Source organism: Biomphalaria glabrata, chromosome 1, assembly GCF_947242115.1.
Source record: "Biomphalaria glabrata chromosome 1, xgBioGlab47.1, whole genome shotgun sequence".
NCBI lineage: Eukaryota > Metazoa > Mollusca > Gastropoda > Planorbidae > Biomphalaria > Biomphalaria glabrata.
The window spans coordinates 38,715,994-38,738,971 of record NC_074711.1 but is presented as its reverse complement, the minus strand read 5'-3'; the positions used below and the strand labels follow the sequence as shown (position 1 = coordinate 38,738,971).

Here is a 22,978-nt window from a genome sequence, read left to right as displayed (position 1 = left end):
AGGGCCGGATTTAGACTTGAAAAGGCCCTAAGCTATTTTGAAATAAGGGTCCCTTATAGAGGCCTATGTCCAGCAGTTATGTTATTGCTGAATATGAATTTCGGATATTTAGAGGTTTTGACTGATAAACAGTTAAGAAGTATATATAGAGAGTGAAATAATAAATCTTCTTTTTAAAAAACATTAAGCCTATTATTTCAATTCTGATGTCTCTTTTAAAGCCGTGCTGGTTATTGGTTATAATATGTGTAGGCCTATTTTCAGCATTGAATTGCATTGCATATTCTAAAGAAATTTTGTCTATGCATTAGATCAGCAGATTCTTCTTGTGTCCTTGCCAGACCATCTATGTCTTCCGCAAAGCGCAAGCTATAAATTCTTCTTCCTCCAATCAACGTACTTTTACTTACTTTTACACAATTCTTGAATAACGCTCAAAATTCTCTTTTTGAAACAAAGTTAGATTGAATTTCATTGACAAATATCTACAGCTTTCGATTTCAATGTAGGTGTATGAAGAAAATCAAATGAAATAACAACAGCAGCAACAATAGCAATGAAAACAACAAAAGTAATAACAACAAAAATCTATTATCACTAGATCTAGTTAATCTAATCCAGTTGCAGCACGGAAAAAATATTACTAAATGTAAATTATCTAGATATATATGGGTCAGTGTTGTACATAACCAAATCCTTATTTTTAAATTTCTACATCTGTCAGTGGCGGGAATAGAAGTACCACTACGAAGTTCAACTAGATAATAAGATATCGAATCACTGGGCTAGAGATCATTGTTCATCAATTTTTATACTCAAAATGTTTTACAGTCACATTTATTTAAAAAGAAACGGAAGATTTGGTTTAATATGGTAATCTTTATATAGATCTATTAAATACAGATCTAGATTGAACTTTAATACTTTAATTTAAAGACGACTTTACTCAGAAAGACATCTCTACTAGTAGTAGTACTAGTACTACCTAGAATGCCTAGATCTATCTATTATTAGTATTATAATCTATGATCTGGACATCATGATCATTGATGTCATGATCATCATCATAAAAAAATCATGATGATTTCTTCTTCATCGTTCTCATTGTTATGTTGGAGTGTACATATGACTAGACCAATACATGAGATGAACTGCGCAGTGGTTTCCAAATCAGGGAGCTCTCCATATAGTTTTCTTTCTATTGGGGTGATTTGGGGCCAATGTCTTATACTCGGGTCTCTTGGTAGAGAGAGCATCATGATGATCTTCACTGTCTGACATGACATGATGATCATCATCATCATGACGATGTGATGTCACATGAGTGTGTCAGTGTCATGACATTTAATTTTTTTTTTGGACAAGTTTGAAGTTAAAATCTAGATAGTCAAGACTGTCACAAACTAGTCTAGAATCTAGATCTAAAGTCAAAGTCTATATAGAATCTAGATCTAGACTACAACTGACACAATCACAAGGTCAAGTGGATTGTTTGTATAAAAATGTTTTCCATGTTTCGGATGTTCCTTAAGTTGCTTCAGTCCAGAGTGAATCAGAGTTGAAGATAATTTACTTCTTAGTTACCTTAGTCCAAACCTCCCGCAGGCGACGGGGGATGGGAGCGGGCAGGGTTTGAACCTGGGACCATCGATATGTCCGAACGACAGTTCAGTGCACAAACCGCACGACCAGGCAGCCATCCAGTCTAGATCTAAACAGCCTACCTATATTTTATCTACATCTAGAGATCACTGGCGGATCCAGGGGGGGAAGGCGGTAGGGACGAATATATTACTAATGTTAATAATATATACTAATTATTTATATTTCAACCTATTTTTAGATTATTACGCCCCCCCCCTCTAGTATGTTGGCCGATTTGGTGGAGTCGGGAGGGGGCGATGGAGTCCGTTTTTATGGAGAAATCATAATTTGTGAACAAAATTAGTTAATTAATATATACATTTTATATTATGTCGCTCCCCTTCTGGTATCAGCCGATTCGGTGGGGTTGAGGAGAGGGCGATTGCATGTACTGCCCTCCCCACTCTAGCCCTCTGAGTGGGGGGGGGGGGGCGGTCCTATTTTTATGGAGAATCATAGTTTGTGAACAGGCTTGCAAAGCCGAAGAGTGTGGCCAATCCATGTCCAGCACCTCTGAAGGAAAGCTACTTCAATGGACTGCTGCTTAAATGTAGCTTGCCTGAAGTCAGTTGCTTTTGACCGGATCAAGATCTAGATAACTAGTCTAATTTTATAATAATTTAGATTGACTAGACTCTAGATCTATATGTAATCATACTTCTTTAATAGTAATAAGCGGGGCCTACAAAGTCTAGAGGTATCAGCACTACAAATCTCTAACTTTTTTTTAGTTCTGGGACCCCTTTACAAGCCACATGATATTATCAGACTCCTGACACAGCCTTATTTGTGTGCTCAAATGGCATATTTCCAAAGCCGCTGGCATAATCAAACTCTCCTCAACCATGTGTGCACTGTGGCTGTTGCCTTTGAACGGTGAAAATCCGAATTGTCAATATTCTGGAGCATATTTACATGGTCCAGCCTTTCTTACGGAATTGTGTCATCAGTTCATTATCATTATTTCCATTGCACTCTGCTCTTCTTCAGATCTCTGCTTACGCATCAAATATTTATCGATAATCTAAAGGTTAGATGGCTTTATAATAAACAATTAAACTAACACGTATTACCACTTTAGCCGCTTGTATTGTAATATTTATTATAAAATGTGCAAGATTAAAAACCAGACTTATTTCAGTGTGACGTGGAGTCTTAGGGCTGTCAGTTGGAAACTTTAAAACGAAGTTTGGCCTTCTTCTTTGAATGGTGTGATGAAGTAAAGAAAAGATTGATGTTGATAGGCTTAAAAAAAAAAGAGAAATTGAAAGAATGACATTGATTAGTTTGTAAAAAAAAGAAGTAAATTGTAATTTTCATGCGTGAAATATGTTTCTATCACATGATTGTTATTGTTATGCTGCAACAATAGTTATAGAATAGTATCTAAAAGACAAATTAAACAGTATTAAGGGGCCAGTTGATTATTATTCAAACTATCCATTTCTTAAGCGGAAGAAGTTATTATAAATGTATACAATTTTTATCTTTTGTGGACCTCCTACGGTGGTCTCAGGTCCGCGGACAACAGTTTGAGAACCACTGCTCTAGCTTATTACTATTAGTCTTATTAGATCTTTATTTACATGTAGTTAATCCATTAAACTATTCCATCATTACGAAAAATGTGTTAGGATAGTATTACACTGTAAATATATATTAAAAAAAATAATTTTATAAATGGTAAGCCGAGGCTGTAATTTCTGTAATTCAATTGGCTTAGACCAAGGTCTAAACCCTCATTAATATCATTGGTCCAACAACCAGACTTGGAAGTGATCTGTAAAGTTTGATAAAAGGTTAAATTGCAGCTGTAAGGATTCAAGGATTCTAGGAATAACATACATTGAGATTGTCACCATTAGATAAATCCTTTTCTGCATGGATATTTATCATCTAAGTAAAGTAGTGACCCAGCATTGAATGAGATTTGCAGGACATATCCTTAGACAAGTTGAAACAGGTTTACCAAAGATATCCATAAAAGGAGAGCAAAAACAGAGCCATCCAGGTCTAACATTGCGTTACACATTCTTAGAAGACCTAAAAACCTTAAGCACTAGCAGAGAAAAGTCTGAAAATCATGTGACCAGTCCATTTGGAGCTTGCTGCTGTATGCGCTAAATGGTAGGGGTCTTAGTCATTATAAGTGCCCATTCGGCAGTTCCCTTTCTGCCCAATGGTTGCACTGACTGATCGCGCTTTTGCCCAAATGCACTTATATATATATATGTATGTATGTATGTATAGCCAGTTGATCTCCAATCTAGAATCTAGTTTAAATCTTCTAGAATAGTAATACATCTACATCAGATGGATTATTCTAGATCACGATAGCTCTTGTCAAGTACCATATATTATATAAGATCTAGATATACATCTGATCTAGTCTATATCCAAATGAAATTATTTACAAGAGTTGCTGGTTAGTCACCTAAAATTTAAAAAAAAATCGAGATTGGGTCACTTATTATCTACAGTTGGCCTTTTATTATAGTTGATCTACATCTTAATTATAGATCTAATCTAGAAATGTACTTTTTATTTTCAGGTTAGCAGCAACTCAGACTCGAGTGCTTACAAAAAGAGAACTACATGTTGTTAACATATCAGCCACATGGTGATAATTTTTTCATTCAATTAATATCTAGCTTTTACCTGATATTACTATTGTAGTTATTTTTTTATATTTAAATGTCAAGCTTTATTCTTTTGGGAGGGACGGTGGCTGAGTGGTAAAGTGCTTGGCTTCTGAACCTAGGGGTTCGAATCCTGGTGAAAACTGGGAATTTTAATTTTGGGATCTCTAGGGTACCTCTAAGTCCACATAGCTCTGATGGGTAGCTGACATTATTGGGGAAAAGTAAAGGCGAATAATTGTTGTACTGGCCAAATTATACCCTTGTTAACCATGGGCAACAGAAACTTATGACCTTTACTTTGTCTGTCCCCTAGATCACAAGGTCTGAAAGTAGGCTCTTAATGATAAAAGCTTATTCTTGGTCAAAAGCCATGATCATACATGTACTTTGTAAATATTATATAATTAGGCCTTTTATGCAAAAATGGATGTTAACTATAAATAATTGTGTTGAATGTTTCAGCTCTGATATACTTGAGCATATCACTGGCTATAGTTCAAAAGAAACGTACAAACGCCCAAAACGATTTTCCCTCTATCTGTCATCACAGCTTATGTACGGATCTGTTATAGTTCTCAACAAACAATGGGAATTTCTTCTAGGTGAGTACTTCTTCACTTGCAGATAACTTATTTCTGACCATTAGATACCTTATATACTTTATAAGCATTTGTAAGATAAGCATGTGTTTGTACTTTCACATCGAATTGCAAACCTTTAAGCAAGGCTGGATATAACAATGTCTGAAAAAATTCAAAATATACATTATCATTTATCAAAGTTTTTATGAGGAATCTTTAAAAAAAAAAAGCTGGAACAACAAAATCATCAAACAATCTGTAAAAATAACAGACCATTTTTTTCTCCACTTTGAGGATTCTGACAAGGTGGTATTAAAAAGCTTTGCTGTCAAACGGGTTGTATTGAATTTGAATCCAAATGTTTTTTGAGCAACTTAGAGCATTTACTTAAATCTGTCATAGTCTTCCATCACAATGACTGGAAAACATCAAATTTAGTAAACAAAAGTAACAAATTTCAGTATAATCCTGTTCATTCCTTCTAATCTATTTCATTTAAGCTTCTTCAATTATGCAATTATGCATATACTTTACTTAACTTTTACTTTAGTTACTTTATTTAAGGAATGTCGGTTTCCAATAAATTGACAAATTTGATTTTTTAAATCATTTAATTAAATGTTTTAGATAACAAATACAGAGTTCATTATTCTCACTATTTAAACTTTGGCTATAATTTGAATTTTTTTAAAAGACTTTACAAGACTGTTTACTTATATAAAAATAGCCTAAATAAACTTAAAAATATTTTTTTCTGTCTTCAGCTGAAGTTTCAGCTTTGTTGCGCAGAGTTCATCCAGAAAATGTCACAGGAGAAATTGATCTTGTTGTATCCAGGTAGTATTGATCTTATTTATATATACTTTCCTGGTTAATATCAGAGTATTCTATCTATTCACTACGAAATGTCCAGTAACTCAAATTGAAACTTATGTCCTCAGTAAACATGACATATCTACCTTGGAATCCTGTGTTCCTCTGAGTATTAAAGATAAGCATTATGATCCCTTTTTTGGTGTCAACAAAGAATCTACTGTAGATGTTGATAGACTTCTGGTATGTGATTACTTTAAAATATTTTTTTTTTTTAAACACATTCACCACTAATAGTCTGCATTTGAAATGTTAAAGCTTATATTTCCTTCTATTTTTTTATATAAATACTTTTGATAAAGTTCGTTTAGCTTTCCTATTATTTAAAGCTCATACATTAAAGATAGTTTTTTTCATAATTTGTTTGTTTAGATAAGGTAATGATTTATATTAAATTATATGCTATCATATCTAGATTAATTTTTAAAAATATTTATTTAGTTGCACCTTTTGACAAATCAAAATGTTACATCTAATAAAACTTTAGATTTTTAAAAATTTACTTCTGGCAGTCTATTTGAGAATTAATCTGAAAAATAATTAAATTACAGCATATGCTACATTTGTATTAGTATTTTTGAAGTAGAATACCCTAAGTGATAATATTCTTTTTTTAAATTAAAGGAATCATGGGATAGAAATTTTACTAAACATATGGATATGCAGCTTTTGGACTTTCCAAAACTTATTAAACCAGGTATACATACTTGAACTATCTCATTTAAGAATTTTTTTTTGAGTGAATACAATTGTATTTATTTATAATTTGTCTTATTGTTGTCATTTATTCATATTTATACAAATGCATTTAAAAATTAATGTTAATTTTTCATCAGAAAATTTGCATAAAGCCTAATTATTATTTGAATGAATATTGTTTATTTAGTTAAAACTTTTGATTACTTTGATCTTTTACATCCAGAACTTGGCAGCCCTCACTCAGTGTCTGATCCACTAGAAATTCAAATCAGTGACAAACATATTCAAGATCTCAGCCCTATGGTAAAAGGAAAATAATTACTTAAATGTTCGCTTTACATAAGTAATAAAAATAGAATATCTGATCTTAATATTTGCATATTGTGTTCTAGTTGCCAGGAGAGCAAGACCTTCCAGCACTAGATTATGAGAACCTGCTATTACTGCAGCACTCTAGTGAGGAGATATTTTTATCTTCAGATGAAAGTCCAGGGACAGTAGTGCGTTCCCCTGCCGCTTGTTTTACTGGAACTAGCCCTATGATGTATGTAACCTTATTTAAATAGTTCAGTCCTATGATGTATGTAACCTTATTTAAATAGCTCAGTACATTTTTTTATGTGTAATGCTTTTTTTTAATATCTAAAAATTTTTTAGTGCTTCCAGAGATATAGAAATTAAGTAACCAGATTGATTCTTTAATTTGAAATATAGATTAACAAATGCTGACAATCCATTTGCAAAGTAGAAAATGTTTATTATCATGTATCAATTCACTGATATGTCTCTAACATATTACTTGTATGAAACATTTACAACTAGGGAAGTAAGAAACACTATAAAGCTTAGACGGTGAAGCTTTTTGATTTAAATAGTAACACCTTTTGCTGAGAATGCATACTATTGTAGATATTCATGCTTTATGAATCCAATGAAGTATCTAAATAAGAGAACATTTAAATATTTCAGAGAGCGGCACAGGTCTACCAATGAGTTAACACCATCAGTTAAGGCAGGAGGAGAGCTTCCTGAAACACCACAGAAAAAAAAAAAGCGTCACCATTCACCAGACAGAAAGAAAGGACCAAAAGGAGGTGAAGCATCAGACTATAAACCCAATAGCTCCTATTTTCCCTTCTGAAAAATCCTAAGCAAAGAGGGGTAACTGATTAAAAATCTTTACCACCGCCCCACACACCCCACCCCACACACACACCCATAAGAACTTCTACTAGTAAATAACAATTTAAAAAAATAGATCACTGTCTAGTTAAACAAAAATATGTTTAATACCTTTAAAATGTAAAAAAAAAAATAAATTTAAATGCAATACACATCTGGTTTTCACTTAAAAAAAAAAAAACAAAAAAAAACTCCACGCTCTAGATCTCGCTCTAAACGTGACATGATGAGCTCTTTGAATAGCAAAGTTTAGAAAATAACAATAATGTCACAATGTTTTAGGCACATAATGTAGAAACAACTGCAGTAGGAGCTAATGGGTTAATTTAAGTTTATACATGAATAGGGACAAAAAAGTGATGTAATTTTAATTCATCACTTTTTAAGAACTTTGAGGGAAATTGATAAAGTATATTTACATTTTTAACAGTATATTAAATAAATAAAATTACTTTAAAATTCTTATTTCAAAGAATTTATTCTTTGTATTATTGTGATTTTTTTGTTGTTATAATTAGGTGATGCTGATACTAGTTTGCCATGGCAGGAAGAATTAGTCATGAGACCAACATCTGAAGGTGCCGGTAACATGCTTGATAGTACGATTCTAGATGTGACAGAAGCTGTTTCTCCGATTGCTCGTTTAACTCATGACTGGTTACAGAAGGTATACATTTTAATAGAATCAAGAACTTGAAACAAACATTACCTCATTTTTTAAAATAAATTTCAGAGTTACACTGACAACAAATCATGCCATTAAGGATTGTAAACTTAGTAATGTCAAGTTTTTTTCAAGCACATTTTCTGTTTCACTATTGACTCTTTTTTCCCTAACTTTACTGGAATATTCAATTGAACTGTTTTTCTTTTAAATACTTGTGAGATTAGAACTGTCCCACACCATTAGAAATATCTGGACATGATATTTCTATTTTCAAATTTAAATCTTGTGTACTGAAAAATAAACAATACACATATTTATGGTATCAATATTTCAGATTTGTAAAATTTAAAGTGGACAATTTATATTAGATTATATATTATAAATGACAAAATGAAACACTTCTACTTTGAAAACGTATAGTCGTTATTATCTAATATAATGTGTTAATAGTTAAGCTGTTAACTTGACTAACAGAAATGGTATGTTTTTAATAGTGACTTACCAATATCTAATGTTGAAGAAAGGCACTGAAACCAATAATTAAACTTGAAATGACCCTAGCAGTATGCAGCCTCATCTGCATCAGATGTTACAAGATTCATAGCTGCATAAAATATTTAACTTTTTTATAATCTTTTACAACAAATTGTCTAGTTATTTTTCTTCATTACAAATATAATTGATTATAAAATGAAACTTGTGACCCCTAGAAACCTGACCTTGGCACTTTACAATGTAATGACTACCCACAATTTGGTAGGGAAGCTAGCAGAATTAGATATATCTATTTAGTCAATGTCTAATGCATTTTTTTGGTCAAGTTTTGATAAAAATTATTGTTTAGAACCTTTCTAATTTTATCTACTGATTTTTCATAATGTATAGTTTCTCAGGAAATGCATATTAAAATGTTTTCAAAACAAATTTACTTAAAAACCAAAGTTTGGTTCATTCCAAATTTTCCAGGAAATTACATCTGGCTAAATTTTAAGATTGGTTTTGACATTTGAAAGATATCTAAGATCAGGTAATTAAAGCAATTAAAACTTACAATTGTTCTTCACTAAATATGTGTTTATTTACCAGGACAAATACATAACAGCCTTCTGCATTCGAAGTGTTGTTACTAATTATACCAGTCCTTTCACCAGCAACTTGAATACGGACCAACGACAACCTTCCCCCCTTTGATCCAGGTCCCGACTACAGTCTTCGGGAAGCACAAAAGGCGGCTCCTTAGTTTCCAACAATTCAGACTCTTCACAATCACTTGATACACTGTTCTTTCCTCTATCCTAGTGCCTTCCTGTTCTGGTTCAATAGTGCGCTCGCACACACCACAAGCACTGGTGCAAGACAGGGTTACAACACTTAACAGCATGTTTCAACTTCATGTTTCATGGGTTATCACCTTAAAAGTGTTGTAAGGTGGTTGCTGTATTCAAATCAAGTATTTAAAATACAAATTTTAGACTCAATTTCACTCATCTCATTCAAAAATTGGTTTTTACTTTAATTACTGTTTTGTTTTGTCAATTTTTCATGTTAGGAACTGCCCATTCTTCAGTTGACTCCCCTGTTACCCAGACCCAGCCCAGCCAGAAAACGGAAGCCTAGCAAAGTAATTCTTGATTCAAAAATTCAACTTCAACGTTCGGAAATGAAAAATAACATGCTGACTGCATCAGATACAACTATACCATTGGTTTGTGGTTCTCAATATCATAATTATTGCTATTTTTACATGTAGGTGTTAATTCATATTAACTATTTTGTTAAAGCATTGTTCTGGAAACAAAAAGAAATTTCTATTGTAAAAAGACTTTTTGAAAATATTTTTGTAGACTTATTCAGAGCCTCCAGAGAAAGAATACATGAAAAATATTGGCAGTTTAAGTGAGTGTTATATTCTACATTCTAATATATGTTAAGAGCAAAATAAAGTAAAAATGAGTTTTTGATTTTAGATAATGTAAATCTGTTTTTACCATATCAGTGAAATTTAAAGTTTACAGTAAATTACTTTAACGTTTTATTTATGTATATGATTCTTCAAGAACTATTAAGTATTATTGGATCATTCTAAAGGAATATGTTATAACATACTTTATAAAAACACTTGCAAATGTTTTCAACAACTTTAAGATCTCTAAAATTACTTTAAAAAACTCAATATCTCACTTATTGAAGATATCAGTCTCATTCTAAGGACCATCCTGACATATACAGATTTTGTTGAATAATCTTCTACAAAAACACAATTTTAAAGACAGGTCTGTGTAAGTTTTTTTTTTTCCACTTTAAAACATTTCTTTATTATTAACAATTCTGTTTTATGCTCTTAGTATTTGACAATCCTTTGGTACTTCCACTTTGGACAAAAGGCTGCAAATTTGGTATATTAACTTATGAAACTGAATCAGAATCTTCCTCCTTTACCAGTCCAATACCTAGAGGTAAATTTTGTCCTTGTTACACTACCATTCAATAATTGTTTTAAAATAAACACATTTGAAGGAGTATAGCTTTTAAAATTAGGCCTTGTATATATATTTTATTATATATGTAAATTGCAAAAAAAATTGCACTTTTTGAAGTCAGCCAAGTAAAGTAACAATTGTAGATGTATATTAAAGCAAACAGAAAAAAACAAGTTTTTAGGGTGTGTTTATTTTATTTTCCTTGTAGATATAATTGTAGGCCTATATTGATATTTTTCAGCAACTGGTACGAAAAGAAAATTAAGCCCTAACGATTCACCTGAGGAAGTAGTTGCAAAGAGAAAAAGTTCTACAATTTTTGTGAGTTGGAATGAACATAAAACTAGTATTGAAAATTGTATTTGTAAATCTTTATTAGACAGTATTTTTTTGCATACACTGATGGATCGGCATCAAAAGATTCTGGAAGAGCAGGCTATGGAGCCTACATCGACTTTCTTGGCTCTCACACAGTCAAAATCTTTGGACCATGTGGTAGTGTTTGCAGTTTTGATGCGGAGACCATGGCAGTCTGTGAAGCCTTAAAAGTCATTGACTCTCAACTCGGCGAGGGACATTTGAGGGCAACACAGATTGTTGTGGTCACTGACTCAAAATCTGTACTACATGCTTTGCAAAGCCCCGGACCATGGCCCCCCAATATCAACACTGTCATCATGGCTTCACATAACATCAAACAACGCTATGGCACCCCTGTAATAATGCAGTGGGTACCGAGTCACATAGGTGTGACTGGCAACACAATCGCAGACTCTTTGGCCCACCAGGGAGGGCAAATTCCACCCACTGATCAGGCTGTAAGCTTTCATCAAGCCCTGGCTATAATACAAAAAACAGAAATGGAAAAGTGGTTTGAGTGCTGGGACAAGTCCCAAAAAGCCCGTCTGGGGTCTGGGAGCGCATGAGGCGCCCTGACCGCACTTCCCCGTGGTGGAGGCTGTCCAGGCCTGAGCAAGCTATTATAGCACAGTGCAGGACAGGCCACTGTCCTGTTGGCTCATATTTCTCGCGGCTATGGCCAAATTTCGATTCACGGTGCCCTCGCTGCGGGGAAGAAGAGGAAACCGTGCCTCATATTCTGTTTGACTGCCCCAGACTTGCTGATCTCCGTCTCGACAGGTCTGGGAAACCCAAAATTCTCGACCTGTATGGCGACATTAATGCACTACGCAAGACAGCAGGGTTTCTGTCCAGGGCTTTTGCAAGAGAGGATTTGAGCCTCTCAAGCCCTTACTCTAATGGAGTTTGATGATGATGATGATTAGACAGTATTTTAAGTTTCAGTATCTCTGCCTCATATGGGAATCTGAACATTATAAATCAAAATATAAATGCAGAAAAGCATAAATGCTGCTAGCAATGTCATTGGTAACAAACAAACTTCATTCGGACAACTGTTCAAGAGTGACATTCAAAAGAAGGTTAGAAAGATTTTAAAATAAAAAAACACCCTCCTGGAAAGGATTTTGAGACTTTACCATCTCAAAAGAGATACAATTTAAGATACAAAAAAAACAGACACCAAAACTCTTTTGTCCCCTGACAGTTAAATCATTAAATAGAATTGATCTATCTGATGTAAACATTTCACGTTACTAGTGAATATTTATTTTGTCTCTATAATTATAATGTATTTTTTCAATGCACAAATCGTAAGACAAATTTCATCATGGAAAATAAAGATAAAGAATTATGTTGATTGTATCTCCAGCATTTGACAAGTTCATCCATTGAACATCAGAGGGCAGCAACATCAACTTCATTAGCTGGAGAAGACAGAAGTCACTCAATTGTAGCGCTGTCTGGTGATGAGTCTTTGACAACAAGGTAGACTGACTTCTTAAAAAAACAAACAACTGCAGCATTACATTTTTTTTTTTTAATGCAGTGGTCCCAAACTGCGGATCGTGAATTTGATCAAATGTCTAATATAGGCATGGAATATCATTTACTAACTTGCCTTGAAAGTTTTTTTGAGATGCAAGCCTTCAGAAAAGAGGCTTATTTTTAGAAAGTAACAATAGCGTAAATAGGCGCTCACAAACGTGTATCAATTATCTCATTGAATCTCTGTGATTTGGTGGGCATCAAAGCATCACTAAGTTACATAGATACACATTTTTACAAAGCTTATATTTGCTCATTCTGCGGAATCTTTAAGAGGTTATTTCCCCACTTTTCATCTTGAATCTTTGTGCAATTATTCTTATTAAATTATTGCTAATCTAGATCTGTTCCCCCTTTGTTGTCTCTAGGGCAGATGATGAAACTTGTTTCTGTGGCCTACTAGTTTACAATAGTGATTTGATCATAGCACACTGAGCATTCTATAAGCATGAAATTTGAGCTTAACATAAACAGATGAAGAAACTTGTTTCTGTTTCTGTGGCCTATTGTTAACGGGGGTGTCATTTGGCCAGCACAATGACCAACCGCCTTTACTTTTCCCAAACTAATGTCAGGTACTCATTTAGAGCTGGGTAAACTCAGAAGCGCCCAAAGATTCTGAAATAAAAAATACCAGTCTTCACCAGGATTTGAACCCAGGACCCCCAGTTCAGAAGCCAAGAACTTTACCACTCAGCCACCGCGCCTCTAGTCTCTATATATTAAAAATTATTTACATGATTAATTTAAAAAAAACTGATGCAATTTGACTGGAAAAAAAAAAGTTTAATTAAAAAAAAGTATTTTTATATTTTACTTGTTTTGACTTTTGATTGCATTGTCAAGTGCATGCGATTTTGGTGTGAGTTATTGTTTCTCTAAAGGCCCTAAAGAGAAACGTAACTAGCTCCAAGCTTAAGAATTTCTTATTGAGGTAGAGAGTGAGTATCCAAATCTTCTGAATGAAAATGGAAACACTTATAAAGCTTCACTGTTTACTGGGAATAAAAAAAAATAATTTCCTATTGAGTAGAGTGTTCACTAAGCAGTTTGAAGGTCCAAAATTTTATTTCATGGGAGATGTTACTTTTCATCTCAGTAGACTTAATGTCAAGTTACAAGGAAATGAAAACACAATTTTAGAAGAGATAATTAGTAAAGAGTTGTTTTTTGAGATAGCTGACCACTATATTAGTGGAATGATATCTTTGATGTCTAAAAAAAAATAGATGACTGTAAAGATAAGATTTTTTATGAAAGGTCAAAGCTCATGTATTTGAGACTCATTAAGTTCATACTTCTGTTTTCTATTTTGATACAGTGCAAGAAAAAGTAAATCTCCACTAAGAGACCAGGCATTCTCCTCTATAGCTGAACAAGGATTTGTAACTCTACCAAGTCTGCAAGAAGAACATGAAGCTTTACTTTCCCCACCAGCTCTCCCGCCAGGTCTGTAATCAGGCTTAGAAGTGGACAGTTTCAAAATAGTCTATACTGTCAGGTTCAGGAATTATTTGTGTTGTTAAATAGCTGTATACAATTAAGGTCCCGAGGTTCAACCTGACAAGAACATCATTCACACACATTCGTAACCAACTATGTGGATGGTTTAAATAACAAAAAAAAAATAATAATTTAATTGTATGATACTGATAGATGTATATGTACAATTAGAATGATGAATAGATAACATGTATATATAACATATATAGATAGATATTATTCAATAATACATAAGCACCTAGCTACTGCTATCAACTTGTCACACTGGTTTCATAGTCCACCAGAGGCTGACCGACTGGCGTCATAAAAACTGCCAACCTGGGCAATAATAAAGTTAGACCTCAACTGATACCAACTGATTTGTAACTGCTCTGACACTCAACGCCGTCGATGATCGCCACTCTGACAATGACACTGAAGACTGTAATATATATATATATTTCTGAGACGATAAGCGACGCCCACACTGGCATAGACTCGAGCTCAGTACATGCAGCTCCAACACTGGCACCCTATAACGAAATAACACAAAATTCAACCTCTAATCAAAACTAGAAACAGTGACAACCTCATAATATACAATAAGAGATATCACAATGAAGTAACTCACCCTAAACAGGGGTCCAAAAATCCTACTGAATAATACAAGTCCAAGAAACTAGTACAGACTAATAATCTTTTATGGACTAACACACCGTCCGTTTCAACCAAATTCAGAGGGTGAACTGTCTCAGGACAACGAGTGACCAATAAATGTCACCGGACCTTGTGACCTAGCAAAAACAATTCAAAACAAAAATGCAAGGCACTCTCGCCCCGTACAAGTAATACAAGTAGAGGAAAAAACAAACAGTTGGGACAAAGCAAAAGACACTTGTTTAAACTTCGTGACTACCTGTACTTTGTGTCTTCTTTTGTTTTCTGACCTTTTTTAAAAGTCTTTCCAAGACAACCAATGTCATTTTTTCTTACATTGTACAAGCTTGTGATTGCTAATGACTAGTTCCACTTTATTAGAATGTTCATAATTAGTTACCAAATGCCATATTAATGGAAACTGCAGTTGGAGATTCTTATCCCATAGATTTCATAACTTTCCTCCCAGTTTAATGGTGGGCCTTAAGCACTGGTAAATATTGTTGTAACTCTAGGTTAGGCACTCAACGAATAGGCATGCAACTCAACACAGTGTAACAGGAAATAAAGACAGGTGTTTATTCACTAGGGCAAACACATAGCATCCTTCAGCTTCCTCAGAGTCTTTCTACTAATTTACCAGTCCTTTAGACAGCAACCCGAATGTGGACCAACGACAGCCTTCCCCTCTTCGCTCCAGGTCCCTTCTACAACCTTCAGGCAGCACCAAAAGCTGGCTTCTTAGTTTCCAAACATTCAGACTCTTCACAATCCCTGATGCACTGTTCTTCTCTCCATTCTAGTCTCTTCCTGTTAACGTTCACTAGTGCGCTAGTGCGCACCTCAAGCACTGGTGCAAGGCAGGGTTACAACACTACCCCCACCTTAGTCTTTTTGTCCCAAAAAGAAATATGTTCACGGTTGATCAATGCAGGTGGAGGTCGGTCAGTGGGAGTCACAGATTGTATGGAGCGTGCTCCCCACAAAGCGATCCACACTGCTCTCTGCAGGTGCCGTTTTCTCCTTCTCCAGTTGACCAAGTTTCTTTCGACACGATGTCGCAAACGTGGCCTCTCCATCCTGACGGTTGTCGCTGGCATCAGCCACCTGACACATCGAGTGGTAGTGAAAGCTCTTGTTGTTGTTAATGCAGTTGATTCAGAACTGCGCTTCATCAGACCCTTTCTAAGGATGACTCGCGAAAGAGCTGTAGACCCACATGAAGCCACGCTGTTTAACAAACTGTCAGCCTCAGCCGTCTCAGGGAGAATTGTCTGTAAGGCACCTTCACAACGTTTAAGGTGCAAAAGTTCATCAGCTGCAGGGTTCTTCTGACCACCTTCAGGGCCTCTCTCGCTGGTGAAAATAGAAGTATCGAAGTCCACTGGTTTCAGACCCTGTTGATGAGCTTCTTGACATTTGCATTCCCTTTGTGAAGCACCGCATGTACAGTTGTTGCTTACCGCCTGAATGCAACAATCAAAATTCAAGTTCCCCTCGTAGGCACTGGCAGATCGACAGGGGTCCTCAAGGTCCAAAGTGACAGGCTCTAACGCAGGCTCAAAGTTTTCCTGCTCCGTCCAGGTCATTGCTGCACTCAAAGCTGGTACAGCAAAAGTTTCAAAACTAATAGGTGTGCTCATTGTCATGTTTAAAAAGAGGGAAATTCAGCCTTATGATCTCTTTTATTTTGAAGTTTATTATTAGATTATGTTGCCTTATATCATAGCACAATGTTTTTTACTCTATTATTGCATTTTTGTTCTCTGATTTCTTTTTCCATTTTAAAAAAAAGATTACTATTTTTTGGTATTTTGTATTTAATGGAACATCTTGATGTATTATGGTCAATTTAAACCTGTAACCTTTAGTTTTTGTCTTTTTAACGTTATCATAATAAGATTTGAGCTTGGACTATTTTTTCAGCCATTGATTCCTTAAGACTTCATGTTTATCTAAATACTTTCACAACTTTGAAGAGAGAAAGTGAATGTATTTCATAATTTAAATTGAACTAATCATAACATTGTTAAAAAAAAAAGATTTCAACTATTTTTATTTAACAGAAGATATAACTGTTGAAGAACTCCCTAGAGCCAGCTTACGAATCAGTCCCTCTGCAGAATTCATGAAGTAAATTATGCATTTCATTTGCTAAGTGTTTTAAGTAATAAATTATGCATACTGAGTATTTAATACATATTTAGATTACACACACTTTCAATTGTTTACAAAAAAAAAAATGTTTTGATTATAATTTTAATCCTCTTATTAGATGGTACAAAACAAATGAAGACAAATCCAAAGCTCCAGTAACATTTAAGAAACTATACCCACCAACATCAACCTCCAGATTGTTGGCTGCTAAAATGTTTATGGAATTGCTCAGTAAGTACTAGACTACTTTTGCAATATGTAGCTTACTTTCTATGCTCTGCTTAACTTGTTACATTGTCTGATGTAGTAGAGGATATGTGGATGTATTGAACATAATTTACATAAACTATTTGTGCTGAGTATGTCCCAACATTACTGCAATATTGCATTAGGCATGGGCAAGGTTTTCTTTTTAGGAGCTACACATTTTGCATGAAAAATAAGGAAAATTATCTTTCAAACCTACAATAGAGAAAAAATGAGAGAAAAGAATGTTACATTGATCAAGAGCAGAATAAAGTGAAAGATGCAGCACTTGCAAGGGGAAACCAATCATTTCGGTTTTTAAACTAATCTGAACTCTTGTGTGTGGGAGGAAAATTATTCTGGAATTTTTTTTGTTGGCCTTTTTTTTCCTCATCTGAATCCTTTTTAGACTTTTCTACCTCCTCACTTTGTCTCTATTAAAATGAACAACAAGGCAACACACTGGACATTGTACTGAACTAATTTTTTGTTGGTATTAGTGTGGTCTACTGTAGATGACCAAGTTTTCAAAATGCTTAACTGAGATAATATTTTGACTTTGGTTGGTTCCTTCTCAAGTTCATGCTGCCTTAATGAAAGTCAAAGTATTCCAAGAAATTCCCTATGGAGACATCTTCATCACGGAGGTGAAAAATGTAGGATGACCTTGAGAACTGCAAACAACAAAACCTATATGCTCCCTGGTTTTAGCATCAGACTGAGATAAGAGACTCGTGCCAATTAAATATATGCAAAGGATTTCGACACTTTTTATTTAATCTATAGTGTTTAGTTTTCATGTTCTATTGTCTGGCCCTTGATAGTTTATGACTTTTGTGGGTTGACATTTACTGAGTTATTGCTCTTTGTTAATGTTTTTACACTTTTGTTGGAAAAAAAAACAGTTTAAAATGTTTTTTCTAGTTGCTCTTTTGTTTTTCTACATGTTTCTAATGCCAATGAAACAATGTCTGTAAATATATCTGCATCATATTGTTTTAATCTTAGTGTTATTCTAATGTACTTTAACTCCTTAAATTATCTCCATCTCATATCTATAAACTTAAATTCCTTTTAGTTGACTCCAGCGCTGCAACAGTGACACAATTACATTATGAATTACATTTCATACAGGTTATTATTCTGTTATGTTCTAAAATACAGACTGAGCTCTCTACACATGTATTCTAACAAAACTGGTTTACTAGTTGTACATATGTACCTATTACAATATTGGAAAAATTGTTATATGTACATGTGTACATAAAATAGATTAAAAATCAATCATGCAGATTACATAATTATTTAGTTTGATTTATGAAATTTCACACTTCATTTATTCAAAACATGTAAAAAAAAAAAAAAAAAAAAAACCTCATATTCCTAAATTTCCATTTTACATGTAAATTAAATACATTTTGAAGAAAATTGTACAAACATTTTTATTGTTGAATTTATTTTGTGAAGTATTACATTTGTATTCTAATTTCAAAGAAATTTTTATGCTGTCTTTGCTTGTTTTGCACTTATAATGTAAATTCAAGTTATTGTAAAAAAAAATATTATTTTGCTAAATTGTAAAAAAAAAATATTATTTTGCTAAATTGTAAAAAAAAAATTATTTTGCTAAATTGTAAAAAAAAAAGTGTGTGTGTGTAAATGTCTTCATGCAGTAGCTTGAATGAAATATACTTGTTATGTATCTTTAAAATTATCTCTGGAATATTTGAGGCGTAGAGCTAACAACTTGTCAGGCAAAAAGGATAAATTGTTTTAAAACTTAGCTCTGGTGTGCTCTGCAACACAGAATCATGTGATCATTTTAACCTAGGATCTCTTGAATATTGATGTAAGATAACAATCCCTCCTACCATAAATAATTTTTACTATTTAGGAACCTATTTTATATGTATTAATATTCTGTTGGTGCCATATTTTTTATCATTTATACTTTTATAATGTTTATCATTAAAAAACATTTTTTATTTGTTTTTTTTGTGAAACTATTTTTGTTAATGACTTATTTTTATAAAGTTTAAGTCTCTTTCGTTTTATAAAAAAAAAATTCATTTTTTTGGTAATGTTTATAAAAATGTTGAATAAAAAGAACGTTAACATCTCTATGTTTGTAATCTCTGATGTTACTGCGTACATTTTACACATCACTAAATGATGACCACACTCAACTTTTGTGCTTCAATTTATAAAAGCTAAGAAAATTATTAATGCAATGAGACAGTTTTTAGTAATGTATTTAGTTGTCAATTAAACTGATGAAGTTTTTGTTTCTTTTTCTTGGCATGCTGTTGGGCCACCAGTGTTGACTCTTGGGGACATTTATTCTGCCTTATTTTGTGGCTTTTTTCTTAACAAGTGGAAAGATTCCTTCAACAAACACTTCTTTCTTTACTTCATTCTGATCTGTCAATTGTTCTCTTAACCTGAAGACGTTTTTAAATGACAGACTCTTTGATGTACATTTGTGTCTTCATTACTTTCTTCCTTCATTCATTTCACTTCTTGGAGGGATGTTGTAAGACTACAGGTAAATGACCCTAAAAAATCTGGGCTTTTAAATTGGGAAGTTTAGTGCCTCCCAAAATGTAAAACTTGACACTAGGAAAGAATTCTGTCGTGATGGTGTGAGTTCTTGATAAACTCTTCAAAAAAATATTAGTGCTAGATTTACTCTCCTGCAATAAAAAAAAGTATAATACCTAGAGTCTGCATATGGTATAATCAATTCTTATGATGCCACCGGTGGTGTCTTCAGGTGTGACTTAATTTTTTTTTAAAATTAAATAGTTTTGGACATTTCTTCACAAATGATTTATCCGATTTTTATATCCTAGTGGCTAGTGCCAAGCTTCTGTAGGGCAGCAGGGTACAAATTGAGAATTATTGTAATGAAAGCCTTGCCATGGAGCTCTATCTTCATTGCTCTTCACCATTTTAGTTTAAAATTAAAAATAAATATGAACTCATAATATACACAATTAAAAATGTTCAAATGGTTCTTTGCATTTTCCCCTCTTGCGTACAGTGTGGTCTGTATACTTGCTTGTTTTGATGAATGGTAGTTTTACCATTTAAAGTTTTTATTTTATTTTAAAAATTATTGAACTCCTTCACATTGGAAGGCATTGTTCAGTTAAATAACCTATTAAAGTAACTATTTTCAAGAGTTAGTAGTCACAATTTAAATATAAAGCCTTATCCAGCGTAGTGCTTTCTACTGAATTCTTTTGTTGTAGAAAGATACCTTAAAGGCTGCGTGGTGTCGTAGAATGCATTTTGGACTATCCTAATGATGATCTGAAGTTTAAATCCAGCCCATGTATCCTGCAGGAGGTTCTGGATGAAATTATCTTCATTTCTAAAGGCTCGTCGGAAACTTATACAAACAAAACAATAGCAAGAAAATAATATTTTAAAGAATAACATTATTAAGAAAATCATTGTTGAGGCAGTCTGGTATCAGCTTTTGCATAGTACAAATTTATTACAAATTCTTCTATCATTAAATACTTTTATACCATGGCTGATATCGGGTTGAGCCCAAGAGAGAATTAAATCAATGTACTTGATATTTTTAAAAAAGTTTCTTCCCAAATACAGATCACCTAAACCTCTTATAGATTTAGAACTAGTAAATAGCACTGACCAAATGACCAGTTAGCAATGTTTAATAGAGACATTTCACTTCAACATGACAACAGGACAAAACAATCTATGTAGAAATACAGATCAATGTGCGATTATAATGACCACGTTTTAAAATAAACACATTTTTTATTTGACTATTTATCATCTCCCAGTTGTTTGCCTTGATGGGCATGTTGTTGTTGTTTTATCTAATTATAAATGATTCCCACCATGAGTTGTAGGGTTAGAGTGTGATTGCACACACAGTGCTGAGTGAAATCATGAACAAACTCTCTGCCCCCCCCCCTTTTTCCCATTATAGAATGAATGCGATATAAAAGTACATACCCATTATGCTCCTCCCCCCCCCCTCTTTTTTTTTCAATGGTCAGTGGCAGAAAAAGGAATTCCTAAATTAAGCAACATCCACCTCAGGGGAATTAAACAAGAGCACTCTAGAATTTAAAAATAATTTCTTTTTATCCATAAAACAATTATAGCTTTAAATAATTATAAACATTATTTTAAACAAAACAAAAAATAAATCATCAATCACTTGATTAAAAAAAAAGAAGAAACTCGTGTCCTCTTTTAGAAGGGAATAATTTCACTGGTCATATAGTGATATGCAAGCTGCCTTCTTTGTGTAAGCACTTTTATCCAGTTAGCGTCGTCAAAAAATAAAAAAATATTTATGTAAATCAGTTTGAAGTTGTCCAAGCGATCTCTTCATCCATGGCTCCATCCGAGAGCAGTCGTTATAGTAGACCTCAACACTGACCTGCGAATCGCAACCTGTGGGCAGTGGAAAAAATATCTCGTTGCCTCGTCGTACAAAACCTATCTCCACTGCCTATACAGGTTGCTACGTTGCAGTGTTAAGGCCGTCTCGGTGTCCATCCCAGTGGCGCTACAAACCTGGAAATGAGATGAATGCCTGTGCATTAGCTATATTCGAAGTGATGTCGCCCACACAGTAGTTTCAACCTCTCAACGCAGCTATTATCCAAAGGAACGGCACGTGCCGATACAATTTGGGGTCAGCGGCGTAGCAGGCTCTGCCAGGGTGTAGCAACGAGTACAGCTGTCTAAGGGTCGCCGGCTCTTGATTTTTCCTTAGGATTGACCCCTGAGGCTTCGCCCAAGTTTGGTTACAGCTTTAGGTTGTATTCAATTAATTAAGACAATCAGGAATGACAAAGGCATAGCCCTCAGCATTTAAGTCAGACTGATGCGCTCCTTGGTCATGGCCACATTCTGGTATGCTTGCGAATCCCAGACGACCTGCTGACCGCTGTCATAAACACAAACTTAAGCTGTATGGCCATATACAAGGGTCCTCCGGGCTAGCAAAGACCTTGCTTCGGTGAACTGAAGAGGCAGAGCAAGCGCTAGGAAGATAATATCAAAGAATGACCTATGGACGGTACTGTCATTGAAAGAGACTCTAAGTCAAGCGAAAGACAGAGAGTAGGCCTAATGGAAAAAGATGGTCAATAGACCTGACCATGTTTGGTTTGGTGCCCTAACGGTCCGACAGACTAAGGGAAAAGTAATGGGGAAGGTAATATCTATATCAGCTTTGTATTTACAAATAAAATAAATGCGTTTAACATGTTCCGATTACTGACCATACCTAGCGCAAATATAAAGCAGCCACGTTGGTAATTCCACCAGCATCTTTTCAGAAATAGAAACTCACTACTTCCGGTTCCGATATTAAAGGTGAACATTCTGCAACTAAGGTAGCAAGATATCAACGAGGAAGTCCTTGGCTGGTTTGAACGTGTACACCGAATGCTACAGGGCCAACTATTGAAGCTAGTTTCATAGTTAATTTACACTGCCTCATTTCTTACTTCCAAGTTTTTAATTTGGCTGAATATTGATGTTTTAGAATAAACAAACAAAAATTAATTGATTAATTTTAAAATTCCAGTTTAAGTTAATTTAGTTTAAATGAGTATATGTTGCACTGATTGATTGTTGTGGTTTTTATACTATTTTCATAGTGCAAATGAAAATAGATTACTCCCCTTTTACCGGCTAATTGTGTTATTGTATTAGTGAAACGACTTGGTTTTTGTTTTCATGTTAAAACCTTCTAGAAATTGT

General features: G+C 34.0%; 1 protein-coding gene across 1 annotated transcript; it reads left to right on the top strand.

The window, feature by feature from the left end:
• The first annotated feature begins 732 nt into the window (after positions 1-732).
• On the top strand, positions 733-19,804 carry LOC106079724 (meiotic recombination protein REC8 homolog). The gene is made up of 19 exons (XM_056035460.1): positions 733-873; positions 4,196-4,264; positions 4,749-4,888; positions 5,632-5,704; positions 5,809-5,923; positions 6,365-6,437; positions 6,663-6,742; positions 6,832-6,983; positions 7,409-7,533; positions 8,140-8,288; positions 9,838-9,993; positions 10,133-10,184; positions 10,634-10,744; positions 11,010-11,089; positions 12,501-12,616; positions 13,998-14,125; positions 16,882-16,948; positions 17,091-17,203; positions 17,798-19,804. The coding sequence occupies exons 1-19, from the start codon at positions 821-823 to the stop codon at positions 17,881-17,883; spliced, it is 1,938 nt and encodes a 645-aa protein (XP_055891435.1). The 5' UTR covers positions 733-820; the 3' UTR covers positions 17,884-19,804.
• Positions 19,805-22,978: the final 3,174 nt, after the last annotated feature.